Source organism: Camarhynchus parvulus, chromosome 3, assembly GCF_901933205.1.
Source record: "Camarhynchus parvulus chromosome 3, STF_HiC, whole genome shotgun sequence".
NCBI classification, from domain to species: domain Eukaryota; kingdom Metazoa; phylum Chordata; class Aves; order Passeriformes; family Thraupidae; genus Camarhynchus; species Camarhynchus parvulus.
Window position 1 is genome coordinate 109,308,785 of NC_044573.1, and position 15,075 is coordinate 109,323,859.

The 15,075-nt window shown below is 52.3% G+C and overlaps 1 protein-coding gene across 1 annotated transcript; it reads right to left on the reverse strand.

Moving 5' to 3' along the window:
- Positions 1 to 2,430: 2,430 nt before the first annotated feature.
- Positions 2,431 to 14,076, reverse strand: MCM3 (minichromosome maintenance complex component 3). The gene is made up of 17 exons (XM_030946319.1): positions 13,776 to 14,076; positions 13,083 to 13,195; positions 12,316 to 12,524; positions 11,621 to 11,751; positions 11,191 to 11,429; positions 10,377 to 10,485; positions 9,621 to 9,774; positions 8,413 to 8,544; positions 7,148 to 7,356; positions 6,059 to 6,233; positions 5,835 to 5,961; positions 4,790 to 4,940; positions 4,521 to 4,661; positions 4,199 to 4,305; positions 3,755 to 3,837; positions 3,152 to 3,227; positions 2,431 to 2,929 (listed from the first exon to the last, which is right to left on the reverse strand). Exons 1-17 carry the CDS (start codon positions 13,854 to 13,856, stop codon positions 2,731 to 2,733), a joined length of 2,436 nt encoding a protein of 811 aa, XP_030802179.1. The 5' UTR covers positions 13,857 to 14,076; the 3' UTR covers positions 2,431 to 2,730.
- Positions 14,077 to 15,075: the final 999 nt, after the last annotated feature.

A 15,075-nucleotide genomic window follows, 5' to 3' on the forward strand; every position in this document is an offset into this window, starting at 1 on the left:
GGCGCTGCCATGAAAATGGGCTGGATTGTGCAGGAACGGGGTGGAGTGGAAATGGTTATGTGTGACAAAGCAATGACGTTGTCACACCAAACACCAGGTTATGAACCTCCACCACCACTTTCCACTCACTTCTCTTGTCTTCAGCAGCTTCTAATTTCAGCAGGGATTCCCTCTTTGACCCAGAATTTCCTACAACTGAACTTGTCTTGATCAGTATGAGTTGAAGTTTGCTAAAAAAAATTCATCAAAAACAGGCCACCAAAATTTCATCAAAAAGAGGCCACCATGAATCATCACAAGGGAGGAAAAATGTTTTTATTCCTAGAATCACAGAATGACTCTGGTGGGAAGGGACATTAAAGATCATACAGTTCCAATCCTCTGCCATGGGCAGGGACACATTCCACTATCCCAGGCTGCTCCAAACCCTGGCCTTGGACACTTCCAGGGATCCAAGGGCAGCCACAGCTTCTCTGGGCACCCTGTGCCAGGGCCTCACCACCCTCACAGGGAAGATTTTTTTCCTCATAGATAGGAATATAAAGTTATCTCAAAAAGCTTTTCCCTCTCCCACATCAAGGGCTTGGAGCAGGGATGGGGACTTGAAGATAAAAGAGTATTTTAATTCCACTTACATGGACTCTTCTACTCTTGAGTTCCTATAAGGAAACAGCACTGCAGGATGTTACACACTTAGGTTCAGGTTTTCATGGATGATTAAATCACAGAATAATATGGGTTGGAAAGAGCCTTACAGACCATCCAGTCCCACCCCCTGCCATGGGCAGGGACACCTTCCACAAGGCCAGGTGCTCAGAGGAGCTTCCACAGCCTGCAGCAGCTAAAGGCTGAAATCACAGCCTCCAAAATCTCCAATGACAGGGTCAAATAAAAATTTCAGCTGCAGCACAGGACAAGGCTTGTATTTCCAGCGGATTGCTCCTGCCTCTCCAGCCACCTGTGGCAGTTTTTCCCTAGTAAACAAAGACTTCTTTCCCTATTGTGAAGGATTTACCGAAGTGGCCACCACCACACGGGGGATGGGAGTCACCCACAGCCTATAGCCAGCCCTGGGCTACAGGATAGGGAATTAACTGGATTTCTCTGCCCTGGAGCTCCTCCTGGTGTCCTCTCAGGGGAAATTCAGTATTGGTTCCCCAGCTGTAAGGGCAGGGAAAACACAAAATCATGGAATTATGGAATGGGCAGGGACACCTTCCACCATCCCAGGTTGTTCCAAGGTCCATCCAGCCTGGCCTTGGACACTTCCAGGGATTCAGGGGCCTCCCCACCCTCACAGGAAAAAAATTCTTCCCAGTATCCCATCTATCCCTGCCCTCTGGCAGGGAGAAGCCATTCCCCTTGTTCTGTCCCTCCATCCTCTGTCCCAAGTCCCTCTCCAGCTCTCCTGGAGGCCCTTTAGGCACTGGAAGGGGCTCTTAAGTCTCTCCAGGCTGAACAATCCCAGCTCTCCCATCCCATCTCCAGAGAAGAGGATCTGTGTTTAGCTTTCACCCGTTTTTGCAGTTTTGAGCCAGACCTTGGCTGAGGGTCCAAGGTTGCTCTGTACAGCACAATACACCCACCCAGAGATTTACAGGCTGCAAACATGCAAAATCCCCTCCAACTCTGCTGTCATGGCTGTGTTGCACGAGAGGAGCTCCGAAATCTGGCATTTAGAGCTCACCAGGCAGCTGAAGTCCTTCCACAGCAGCACAAATCCCACGTGTGTAAATGCAGCTGTATCTCCACAAATGGGAATTCTACATGCCCCTGAAAAGCCACTCATGGGGTGAACAACAGAGACATTTTTATAACCCAAATAAAGACTTATGGCACCCAGAAAGAAGGGAGCTGTGCAAGTGTCCAGATAGGCAGTGACAACAGCAAACCTGTTCAGGGCTTCCTCCAAAGCTCAAACTCAGAAAGACAAAAGAAAAAGAAACTAAAGAAAAATCCAAACCTTCAGCAGCTCTGGACCACAAGCAGCCAGAACTGGTCTGATTGTGTGTTCAGCTTTTCTTGAAAGTTTGCCATCCCCAGGACATGTTCCCAAGCTAAAGGCAGGAGCAGGAGGATATGGAATCCATCTGTGCCAGGGACACATTCCCTGGGCACCTCTGAGACCTTCCAGGTTCCTTCCCTGGGGGCAAAACCTCCATCAGGGGTGTAAAATCTGGAAATTCAAGCTGGCCCATGGGGAGTGGAACAGATCAGACTACACCTGGCCCTCCATTGTCAGGAATCATCCTCCACAAGACGGGTGGGAAGGGCAGAACCAACAGGACAGGCTTTAGGCACCTTTCCCTGTGAGACATGCAGATCTAGGCTATGTAATAGGGGCAAAATGGAAAAACAAAGGGGGAAATAAAAGCTTCACTAACAGTGGAACTCTCATATTGCTTCTTATCACCACTACTGAATGCTGGATTCCTAAACCCAGATTTTTTTATTTAAAAGCTGGAACTCTTAACACCAAAGCAAAAAAACAATACATTAAAAACACTGACAATTTGCTCCTAGGTTTTTCCTTTCGTCTCCTTGAAGAAACCTCTTCCCTCCATTCTGAAGACAGCAAGAACTTCCAGAGCTCCTGGCCAGAAATGCACAGCAAGGAAGTGCACAGACTTGAGCCTCCCAAAATCCAGCTCAGCCACATGAAGCATTCAAAAACCAAAGAGTCTCCAGGCTGAGAGTCCACGAAAAACTCGGGTTGCTCCACCCAGAGGCTCAGATTAAGAAGATAATGTCATCAGACACCATGATCTGGTTGTCATCCTGCATGTGGGCCAGAGCCACCTTCACCTCGGCGGCCGAGAAGGGCTCGGGGTTGTCGCGGTTGATGGATTCCATCACGTTCTTCATGCCCACAGACTGGGCGTGGGAGGCTTTGAACACCTCCAGGAGAGCAGCCTTGAATGCCTTCAACCTGGTCAGAAGAATAGGAATCACCCTTGGAGATTGGAGAATAGACACAAATCCTTCCACCTGTTCCCAGCCTAGGATGCCTCAGCCCTTCCCCATTCCAGCAGCAGCATTCATTAGGAAAGGCTAAAGCTGGAGCTGGGAGCACCACAGAGGCATCTCCAGCATGGGACAACAGCCTGGAGCCACTGGGGGAGGTGGACACACAGGGACAGCCCCCACTCACCTTGGCTCAGACAATTCCACCTTCTTCCCTTCACCATCTCCTGAAGCTTCAGGTGTTTTCGGAGGGTGTGCCTGAACTGGAGCAGAAGGAAGAGTTACCTTCACCCTGTGCCTAGTGACCAAGTACCCAGAGAGCAAAAATACTGGGCTAAGGATGGGGGGTGATGCCAAACTGCCTCCCTATACTGTTATTTATGCTGTGGTTTGGAGGTGGATGAAAAAAAATGAATCAGCAATAGAATCACAAAATGGTTTGGGTGGGAAGGGACTTTAAAGATCATCCAGGTCCAACCCCTGTCATGGGCAGGGACACCTGCCACTATCCAAGGTTCTTCCAAAGCCCGTCCCACCTGGCCTTGGACACTTCCATGGATTCAGGGGCAGCCACAGCTTCTTCAGGAACCTGTGCCAGGGCCTCACCACCCTCACAGCCAAGAATTACTTCCTAATATCCCATCTAACCCTGTCCCATACAGATCTGTGGCTCTGAATGGTACTGTACCACACCAGGGACCACAGGGGAGAGCAGCATTGCTGCTCCCCAGGCTCTGCAGACCCAGCAGCACCCTCAAGGAGCCAGGTGTCACCAAATCCAGGAACTCACCCTGTGGCATCTCCTCCTCAGCATCACTGAAGTCATACGGGTCGTAGGAGCCCTCCTCACCTTCTGTCCGTGCCTTCTTCCTTCTGGGAGGGGAAAAGAGAGGTCACCCAAGGGTTTGGGTTGGAAGGGACCTTAAGGATCATCCTGTCCCACCCTCTGCTATGGGCAGGGACACTTTCCTCTATCCCATGTTGCTCTAACTCCTGTCCAGCCTGGCCTTGGACACTGCCAGGGATTTAGGGGCACCCACAGCTTCTCTGGGCAACCTGTGCCAGTGCTATCCAGCTAGCTCTTTGTCCATTAAATTATGAGTTCCTCTACTATAAATGGGGTGGGACAAATCACCTGGCTGAGCAAAACATGAAGTATTTCTCCATGGCAATCTCAGAAGAGGCTGGTGACCTTTGCACCATGTCCCTCCCACTCCCTTGCTGTGGCTCCTACCTCCTTGTCCTGCGTTCCTCCTTGTCCTGTGACTCCTGATCTTCCTCTTTCTCAGTCTCTGAGTCATCCTCCGCCGGCTTCCTGCGCTTTTTCTCCTTCTCCAGCACCTGTGTGGCAAAGGCAGGATGGACTCAGACCTCATTTTCACTCAAGCTACTTTTAGAGACCAACCCCAAGCACCCAAAATCCCAAAGTGGTGGCCTGATCCCAGACTGTGTCCAGGAAAGTTCACACCAGCAGCCCAGAGTGCTCAGCTTGCACCAACCCCAACCTTTTCCAATCTCAGGATCCCCTGGGAACAGAGGGACACTTTTCCCCTCACCTTTTTGAAGTAGGCAAACTGCACCAGCTCCAGAGCTGCCTCAGCATCCTGCATATCCACAGTCTTGTTCATCCTGGCCTTGGCGTGGGCTGTGGAGAGGCGGATCAGGGTCTCCAGGGTCCGGGCTGTGATGGGGGAGGTCTGGGGGGACAGAGAGAGGTGTTTGTGTGACCCTCACAAGGCCAAGGTGGAAAACACCCATAGGAAGAGAGGCCTGTGCCTCAGTTTCTCTCCTCCTGGCCCAAGAAGGAGCTGCTCCCAGGGCTCACCCTGGCCACGTCCGAGTTCATCTGGCTCTGGCTGCGCAGGCGGGAATACTCCTCGGCAATGTAGCTCGCCGCCTCCTCAGTCAGCACGGGCTTGATCATCTTTGCTACATGGATGTACTTCCTCATGAACTCCATGCTGACAACCTTCTCCCTGCAGGAATGCATGTACATCCATATTATCCACAGTGAGGATGGGCTTCCCATCCATTTACACCCCTCCAGGGGCATCCAGGCGTGTAGGGAATTCAGCTCCAGATGTTCCCCACCTGCCTGGCACAAGAGATCAAGCAAGGCTCCCTTAGCATCTGTGAGAGTCTGTCCCTTGTCTACAACTACCGTGACAGACAGAGATGTAAGAAGCCTCTCCATCAAGGACTGAGACATGAAACTCCCATGTGAAAAGGCCCCTCTCCTCCTTCCAAGGACTGGGACTGAAACCCCTAACCTGGGGGAGTTGTGGTGGGGGAGGCAAGCTGACCAAACTGAGATGTTTGCCTGCAGGTTGTGACCACTGGACCAAGAAGACAATGGCTCTCGCTTACTGCTGAGAACATGGACTACCTGTTACATCTATTTCTTATTGTATCTGTTTCCCCCCACCTTGCAATTTTCAATAGAGTTATCATAATAAAAACCTCTGAGTTAGCTAGAGATTTTGAGATCTCACCGACGTAACAGGTGGATCCTTGGCTGGACTGGGCCAAAGGACTTTGTCTCTATGTTTGGTAGCTATATCCCTCTCTCTCTCTCTTCCTCTATCTTTTTCTCTCCCTTAATCCCTCTATCGCATTTTGCTGTGGTCACTCAATAAAGGTATATTTGTTTTGATCATCACTGCAAACCCCCCTTGTACCGTGTTGGTTTTTTTTGCACCCTGAGATCAATCCATGAACTATCACGAAACCCGCTCGTAAGGACGGATCGTGACAGCATCCGACCCATGGATCAGCTGCAGCATCGCTGGCACTGTCTGGATACTCAGGCCAAACCCATGAACCCACAGTGCTGGACACCCTCAGGGAGCTCCAGGGGATGAAGGACTCACTTGCGGCGATTGGGCCCATGCAGGAGGTCATCGTGTTTCTCATAGACCTGCAGCTCCTGCTCCTCCTCCTGCATGAAGTCAGGGTCATCCGTAGCCAGCATCTCCACGGCACTGCCCAGGGGCATGGCTGGAAAGGGGAATGTGCAGAGAACAGGATTTTACCCTCTGAAGCAAGAGCTGCCACCAAGGGGCTCATCCCTTGGCCGAGGAGGGGTGGGACTCACCATCCCCATCCTGCTCGTTGGGGTTGCGGTAGCGGTGCATCCGCAGGACGTGGTCAGAGATCTCCTTGTCCTGCTCGGGGTCCATCTGGTCCAGCACGATGAAGAGCAGGTCAAAACGGGAGAGCAGGGAGTCCTGCAGGCCAATGTTCTCCATGGGGGTCTTGTACTGGTCATACTGGGGAAGGATAACGTGAGGGGTTACAGGAGAGCCTCACAGGAGAGTCCTGCTGCCAGGGAGGTTGGGAGGACCTCCTTGGGCCAGGCCTAAAAGGATGGATGGATGGACGGACGGACGGATGGATGGATGGATACCACACCAAACCCAGCCTGCTGCAGCAGTACAGCCACTTTTCCCCTCCTGCAAGGCTCTTATTTCCAAGGAAAACAAGTATTTTTTGTGATCCCTGATCAGACACCAAGTCTGAGGCTCATCACCAGCATGAGGGTCCACTGGGCTGCCCAAGCACCCAAAACATGGTGAGAAACCCCAGGAGTTCCTCTCTCCTCCAGCAAAGCCATGACCACAACAGACACCAAACCAACAAGGTTTTCGTTGTGCCACACATCCAAGTCACTTGTTTGGGGGTATAGGAATGTGCCCCCTGTTGACAGAGTGACAAAAGTATCCTTTGTCCCCTCAAAAAGGAAAGAAGGCCAGAAGTTTCTCTCCTCAATTAGGTGAAAAGACACCTCATAGGACCTTAGGGACTTCATCTCAAACTTAAGGGGAGCTAATTGGACAGAAGCCAAAAAGTCCTGCCTGGGCAATTAACTAGAAAAAGGAGTGAACAAAGAGACTAACTGCTTTTGTGAGGTGTTTTACAAGGAGCAAAGACCTCCTGCACCTGGCTCAGTTTTTCTCTATTTGTTATTCCACCTTTTATTAAACCTTTTTGTTTCCAACACTGCAACAGAAGCCATCCTGCTGATTTTTATGCCTCCAAGGGTAGCTGAGCTATCTTGGGTGTGTTATAGTTCTCCAAGAGCTTATTAGACCCAGCTCGAGGAGGCTATTAGAACATGGGGGATCTTTTGGAATTGACCAGCTGCCTCCTCCCTTCTCCAGGGAAGGGTAACAGCAGCACTCACCCGGCCATAGACGGGGTTGGCAGCAGCCAGGACGCTGCAGCGGGAGTTGAGGCGGGCCTGGATGCCAGCCTTGGCAATGGTGACCCTTCCCTGCTCCATCACCTCGTGGATGGCCGTGCGGTCGATGTCGGACATCTTGTCGAACTCGTCGATGCACACCACGCCCCGGTCAGCCAACACCATGGCTCCCGCTTCCAGCCGCCGCTCCCCTGGGATGGGATGGGGGAAAAACAGGGTCAGATATCCCCCACTGGCCCTACACATCTCCTGTCCTGCCACAACCATCACCCCTGGGATGGGAGTGAACCTCAAAGTGCAGCAGAATCCTTCATGGTTGCTGTCTGACCCAACTGTACAGCAGAGAATGCTTAGGGAAAGGATCAGGGTTAGGAATGTGTTCCCATGAGGAAGGCTGCTGCTAGCCTGTGGGGGTACCAGTCTTTGGTTTTTCTGGGTCTGGATTGAAGGCATTTGTACCAGTAATTCGTCTTCAGACTCGTGTTTAATACTTCTTATCAGTAAAACAGTCTCATTACTGTGAGTTCGGCAGCTTTTCATTAGAAGGCACAAAATGGCCAACAATCTCTTGTTACAAGGTCTTTTAAGACTAAACTATCCAATTAAGAACTGACACCTGGATTATTTTCCCTTTTAACCCAATAACTGATCCCAAAGAGCTGCAATGTCGATTTTTCCACCCAATTACAAAATGCCACCCAAACCCATGAAGAAGAAGGAAGCATGAAGAAGAAACCCAGGATGACACCCTGTGCTCTCCATCTTGCTTCCATCCACTACATACTAAAAATCCCAAAACCTGAATTTCTCACCTAGTGATACACTTCTATAATCTATTTCACACTTTTGTGGATTCTAGTCTATCTTGAAATCCAGGAAACTTTCTCCATGAATGAGGGTCAAAGTCAGTGCTCCCCTGGGGGTCAGGGCACCCCAGAGCAGACAGAGAAATATTCCCAGTGCCCTGGGTTTCCACACTAGCCCTCAGATGTGGCACCAAGTGGAAGAAGAGTAAAGAAAACCACCACCTAAGAGAAGTGGAAAAATATCCCAAAACATGGGACCCCATGATCCAAATAATCATAAACATAAAGCTTCTGGTGGAGCAGGCCCTGCAAGTGTCACTGCAGAACCAACACCACAAAATCACTAAGGTTGGACAAGACCTCCCAGATCATTGAGATGAGCAGCCTTGGATGTCAGAGTCCCTGCCAGGAGCTGACAGCCACCACCCCAGTGCTCCTCACCTGTCTCCTGGTCCGTGGTGACGGCAGCAGTGAGGCCGACGCCAGAGGAGCCGCGGCCGGTGGTGGGGATGGCCCGGGGTGCTGTGCTCAGCACGTACCTCAGCAGCTGGGACTTGGCCACAGAAGGGTCTCCTGGGATGGAGAACGGCACGTTTAGGAATAACTCATTCCCTGGATACCAACTGTACCACCACCCTGTGTCTGGTTTGGGGGTGTTCAGAGCAGGGGGAGGTGGAGGGGAAAGGGGACGGAAGGGTTTTGCTCAGGCTTCATAAAATAAGGTAAGCAGATGATCTTCCCACTGTCATCAATAAACCCCTGGGAGGAAATAGGGAAGATGGAGATAAGAGACTTGAGGTGATGGGGATGGGACAAGAAGCAATGGGGACAATTCAGAATATAGGAAACTCCAATGGGACATCAGAAACAGAAAAAAAAGTCTCCTTGACCATGGGCAAACACTGGGATAAAGGCTCACAGAGGTCATGGAATCCCCTAGAACTATGGAATGGTTTGGGTTGGAGGGACATTAAAGGTCACCTTGCTCCAACCCCCTGCCATACACAGGGACACCTTCCACTATCCCAGGTTGCTCCAAGCCCCATCCAGCCTGGCCTTGGACACTATCAGGGATCCAGGGTCAGCCACAGTTTCTCTGGGCACTCTGTGCCAGGGCCTTCCCACCCTGACAGGGAACACTTCCTTCCCAATATCCCACCCAACATTGCCCTCTGGCAGTGGGAAGCCATTCCCCCTTGTCCTGTCCTTCCAGGCCCTTGCTCCAAGTCCCTCCTCTCCAGCTCTCCTGAAGCCCCTTTAGGCACTGGAAGGGGCTACAAGGTTTCCCTGGAGATTTCTCCAGGCTGAACAGCCCCAGCTCTCTCAGCCTGGCTCCAGAGCAGGGGAGGTCCACTCGTGCACTTCTGTCCAAGGTTTCCCTGCACTCCTTCTAACAGGTCCACACTTTTCTTGAGCTGATGACTCCACATCTGAACACATCTCCATCCCTGGACATGTTCAAAAACAACTGGACAAATCCCAGAACAACCTGACCCACCAGTGACACCAGCTCAGCCCTGCACACATCCCTGGACCAGGAACCTCCAGATGTCCTTTCTAACCTCAGCTACTCCACAAAACTAAATCCAGAACCTTCCTTCACCCCCAACAACACCAACCAAGGGTGCCTCTGCCCAGCCCTCCCAGACCTATCAGCAAGACGTTGATGTCTCCTCGGATGCGGCTCCCGTTGTCCAGGATCTTCTCCACCCCTCCCAGCAGCATGCAGAGAATGGCCTTCTTGATGTACTCATGCCCATGGATGCTGGGAGCCAGGGATCTGGCCAGCTGGTCAAAGATATCCTAGGCAGAAGAGGCAGAGCATGGCCTGTCACATGGAGTAAGCAAGAACAAGTAATACTTCCAAATAGCACTTCAGCCCAAATTTCAGCTTATTTCTATCACAGAGCCACATGGATGAAAATTATTTGGAAATGAGAAGACTGTTGGCCAGAGTTTTCTTTCACAGTGAGATTTATCTGAAGTCCAGGACCATCTTGTCACTGTCACCCAAAAAAATGCACTGGAAGCAGTGAGAGCAAGGCTTGCTACTCTCTGTGCTACAAAGGAAAGCTCTGAGCATGAGAGGCTGGGGCAAAACCCCATTACCTCAGCCTGGGGCAACAAAAGAGGTGTTTCTCCTGCAGAGCAAATTCCCTGGAAACCTGCTGGTAAGGTCAAGACACAGCAGAGCTGCCAGGAGGAAAGATGCTCAGCAAACAGTACAGAAGCAGCAAGAAAAACAACAGGGCCTGATCATAGTCTAAGCAGAAAATTCCAAGAAAATTAGTTAGATAATCCAACAACCTGCTGAGAGACTTGAAAAGCTACTTGCAACCCAACAAGAACCTCCTTAGCCCTCATGCCAAGCTGAAACTTCATGCCTGAACACAATACTTGGATACCTTGGAGCGGCTCTTGCTGAATCTCTTGATCTTGGCCACGTCTGAAGCAGAGTAGAGAGGCCGGAGGTCTTTGCTCATCTGCTTCACATGGCAGGCAATGAGGATGGTCCTGGAGAAGGGACACAGCTGTGGTCAGCTCTGCAAACCCCACAGAGACACAGCAGAAACTTCCACAGGGCCATCACTTCCTCTAGAAAACCCTGGAAGGGGGTGGGAAGCTTTGACAGCTGTGGCATCCTCAATCTGACTGTGCTGGACCATCAGTGGAGCATCTTTTAAAAGCATCCAAACCCTTCTGGGCACCACTGGAAGTCACAGCTGCATATTGTGAGGAGAGGGCTCATCACAGTTTAGAGCTTCCTCCCGAGGGGATGTGGAGAAATGGCACCAATTGGGTGCTCTGGTGACCAGCGACAGGACCCAAGGGAAAGGCTGGAGCTAGGTCAGGGGAAGTTTGTTTTGGATATCAGGGAAAGGTTCTTCCACCAGAGGGTGGTCAGGCACTGACCAGGCTTCCCAAGGATTGGACAGGGCCCCAAAGCTGCCAGAGCTCAGAAGAGTTTGAACAACACTGTCAGTGCGGCACAGGGTGGCACTGCTGGGGTGTCCTGTGCAGGGTCAGGAACTGGACTCGATGATCCTTGTAGGTCCTTTCCAACTCAGCATATCTCGTAAACAGGATCGAGGTGCAAACCACTTCCAAGTGATTTTAAGCCACTGTTTGACCCAATCCTCTGATGGCCACCTGCCAGATCTCACCTTCCAGAGACCCATTCAAACAGGGTGAGAGGACTGAAGCCCCAGGAAGACCCACCTGAAAGTGCCTGAAGTGTAGCCCCCTTTCTTCCCTGGCAGGCAGCGGTACGTCCCCACCACCTGGATGCGGTCCCCAGGCTTCACCTTGTCCACTAGGTCATCATCCAGTACCACGTCCACTGAGCGTGGCAGCTGCCCTGCTGGGGCCTTCTCAGGCATCTCCTGGATGGTGATGGTCTGGTGGTCTTTGTAGACAGAGAGGCCAAACTCTGTCTCCAGCGGGTTGTTCTCTTCATCCTAAAGCAGGAACCCAAATTAAAAGATGAGCACAATTTTTCCGGAGAGAAGGAAGGACACAGGGTGCATCACCCACCCTGCCCAGGGCTGCTGGAAAGGGTTGTTCAGCAGGACTGGAGGCTGGGGCTCAGCAGCTCCATACTGAAGCTGGCACGTTCTCCCTAGAGGAACCTGCTGCTGCTTCACCTCACCTTTGTAGGGTAGATGGAGCTGGATGGGAAAGCATCCAGGGAGGTCATGTCTGCATATCGGCGCTCAATTGTTTTCTTGGTAGCTGGGCAATAATGGACACTCCGGACGACTTTGGGACGCACCAGAGAGCCTGGGGTTGGAAAAGAGAGGAGTTAGGGGCTGGGATGTCCCACCCCTCTGTCAGCAGACAGCCCCCAAAAGGGTCTCCAACATTAAAATTATTTGGGTCACAACTCACTGTCAAACATGGGCAGGACTGGCTGATTTTAAAGACCATCCCAACACTCAAGACCTCCAGCCAAGCTCCCTGGCCCAGGTTGCCAGGGAAGGAACATTTGAATTGGAAGGAACATTACAGATCATGTTTCACTCCCTGCCACGGCCAGGGACACCTTCCACAATCCCAGACTGCTTCAAGCCCCATCCAACTTGGCCTTGGACACTTCCAGGGATTCAGGGGCAGCCACAGCTTCTCTGGGCAACCTGTGCCAGGACCTCCCCACCCTCACAGCCAAGAATTCCTCCCCAATATCCCATCTAATCCTACTCCCTGTCAGTGTAAAACCACTCCCACTTATCCTCTTGTCCTGTCCCTCCAGACCCTTGTCCCAAGTCCCTCTCCACACCACAGCTACTGGAGGGCTCCAGCTCCTGCACACCAAACCCCCAGCCCCTCCATATCCCCCAGTCTCACACTTTGTCACGATGCCCTCCACGCAGACTATGCAGCTGAGGAAACAGGCCGTCAGTGTCCGTGGGGACACGTGCTTGGAGCCAAAGCTGCCCTCCAGCCCGATGTAGAAGTCCTCGTACTGCTTGGCATAGGTGGCATCGACGGAGGCAACAAAATCCTTCAGGGCACGCTGGAAGGCAATCAGCTCCTCAAAGGCATTGCTCAGGAGCCTGCAGCACAGGGAGGTCACAAAAGAGCATCAACCCCTTCCTCATCAATGCTTTTTCCCACACTCCTGCTTGCTTCACAAGTTTATCAGGAGGTGAAAAAAAATGAAGTCTCTCACAGCTCTGTGTGAGGTGCACGGGCACCAACAGCCAGGAGGAGAACAATTCCAAGCACATCTAGAAAGCCTTACATGACCCTGGCCAGACTGGTCCAAAGTATCCCTGAGCATCCTCAAAAAGACTGAGAGAAGTGGAGTTGCTCAGCCTGGTGAAGAGAAGACCTGCCAGTGCCTAAAGGGACTCCAAGACAGCTGGATAGGGACCTGGGACAAGGGCATGGAAGGAGAGGACAAGGGGGAATGGCTTCATGCTTCCAGAGGGAAGGGTTAGATGGGATATTGGGAAGGAATTGTTCCCTGTGAGGGTGGGGAGGCCCTGGCTTTCACCAGAGGAGAAGGTTTGGTGCTTTCTTGTGACAAATGGCCCGCAGAACCAGGGCTGGACCTTTGAAACCCCTCTGAAGCCCAGTGCCCCAGGTGTCCCCAGATGCCCCACACCCACCTGCTGGCTCTCTTCTCGTTCTTGCGCCGCAGGTCGTTGATGTTGACGATGAGCCGATATTGGTTCTCACTGATCATGTCCCGGACCTTACTCTGGTAAATCCCTTGGTCTTCCTGCAAGTGGAAGTGGAAAAGACAACCAAAAAGCAACTCACTTTGCATGTCTGCCTGTGCGAAAAAGCCCCCAGGGGCCTATTCCTGCAGAGCTGGATCCCTGTTATCCCACCGGCTAAGCAGGAAGGGGCAACACAGGGACCAGGTGCTCCCTAAACCTTGATAGGAATGGGGGGGGACAAAGGGACCAGGTGCTCCCTAAACCCGGGCAGGAATAGGGGGGACAAAGGCACCAGGTGCTCCATAAACCCTGGTAGGAATGGAGGGGGGGACACAGGGACCAGGTGCTCCCTAAAGCCTGGCAGGAATGGGGGGACACAGGGACTAGGGGCTCGCAGCCACCTGGGGTACAAGGCGGGGAGGATGAGATAGCTCCCAATTCCCGGGAGCATGGATTAGAAGGGACAGACGGACACAGGGACCGAGTGTTCCCGAACTTCGGGAGTAGACACGGGGCATGAGATGCTCCCCAAACCCCCAGGATACAGGGGGGAGGGGACATAGGGACACAGATCAGGTGTCCCCCAACCCCGAGGGGCATGCAGGGGACGCAGCACCCGCGCCTCCCAGCTCGTCTCACCTCATCGTCCAGGAAATCGAGGTAATCGCGCTGCGCTTCCCGCAGCTCCGCGTCCTCCAGCCCGCCCGCCGGCGCCGCCATTCTGCCGACCGCCCGGGGACGGATCCCTCTGCCGCTGCTGCCGCTGCTGCCGGGGAAGGCAGTGAGAGCCGAGGGAAGCCGGGCTGGCTCCGCAATCAGATCAGACCCCGCAATCAGATCAGACCCCGCGATCCGGTCAGGTCCCGCGATCCGGTCAGGCCCCGCGATCCGCCCCCGTCGCGCTCCCGTTTCGCGCCAAACGCGGCTCCTTTCCCGCCACAGCGCGGGAAACCCGCCCCCGTCCCGCCCCTTGGCGCTGCTTATTGGTCTGCACATCCCAGAGCCAGCCAATGGGACGGCGAAGTAGTGATAGATAGGACGTTCAGCCAATCAAAGTGCAGGGGCGGTGCAGGGGGCGGGGCCATGGCGGGGTATCAGGGATCGGATTTGACCTTGGTTCCGGCTCTTGGAAGTCAGAGGGCTGAAAATGCCGCTTTAGGGAAAAAAGGTGTTTTGAAAAGCAAACACGAAAACAACACAAGGCAACCCAGATAGAATCCCAAACAAAGAAGAACCCAACAAAATCTAATGAAAAACTTATGAGAAACTAATTAAAAACTAATTAAAAACTAATTAAAAACTAATTTAGGGTTTTGTTTTTTATGTTGTATTTCGGGGAGCCCCGTTTCCGGGTGTTTCCACCCCGTACAGGCTGTCTGGGCGTTGCTTTTTCCTTTAATGTGGCCCCGGTGTGATTCCAGCAGTTTGTGGGTGACCGCAGAAAATCGACAGGTCCTGTGGTATTTAGGATGGAAAAGGCAGGTTTGGATGTGTCTTAGAATCCCAGAATAAAGGTTTGGGTTGGAAGGGACCTTAAAGCCCATCCCATTCCACCCCCTGCCATGGGCAAGGACACCTTCCATTATCCCAGATTGCTCCAAGCCCATCCAGCCTGGCCTGGGACACTTCCAGCGATCCAGGGGCAGCCACAGCTTCTCTGGGCACCCTGTGCCAGGGCCTCCCCACCCTCACAGGGAAGGATTTTTTCCCTAATATTTCACCTAACCCCACCCATTGGCAAATTAAAAACCAGTCCCCCTTGTCCTGTCACTATCTGCTTGTGTAAAAACTCCCTTTCCCTCTTTTTTCCAAGCCTCCTTTAAGTTTCCTAAGAGGAGGAAGAAATTCCTGTTGTAGGCAGGAATCAAAAGGTGCCGCTGCCCACAGTGAAACCTGCTGCTCCCCCTTAAAAAATGATCACAGCATCCCTTAAAAATAT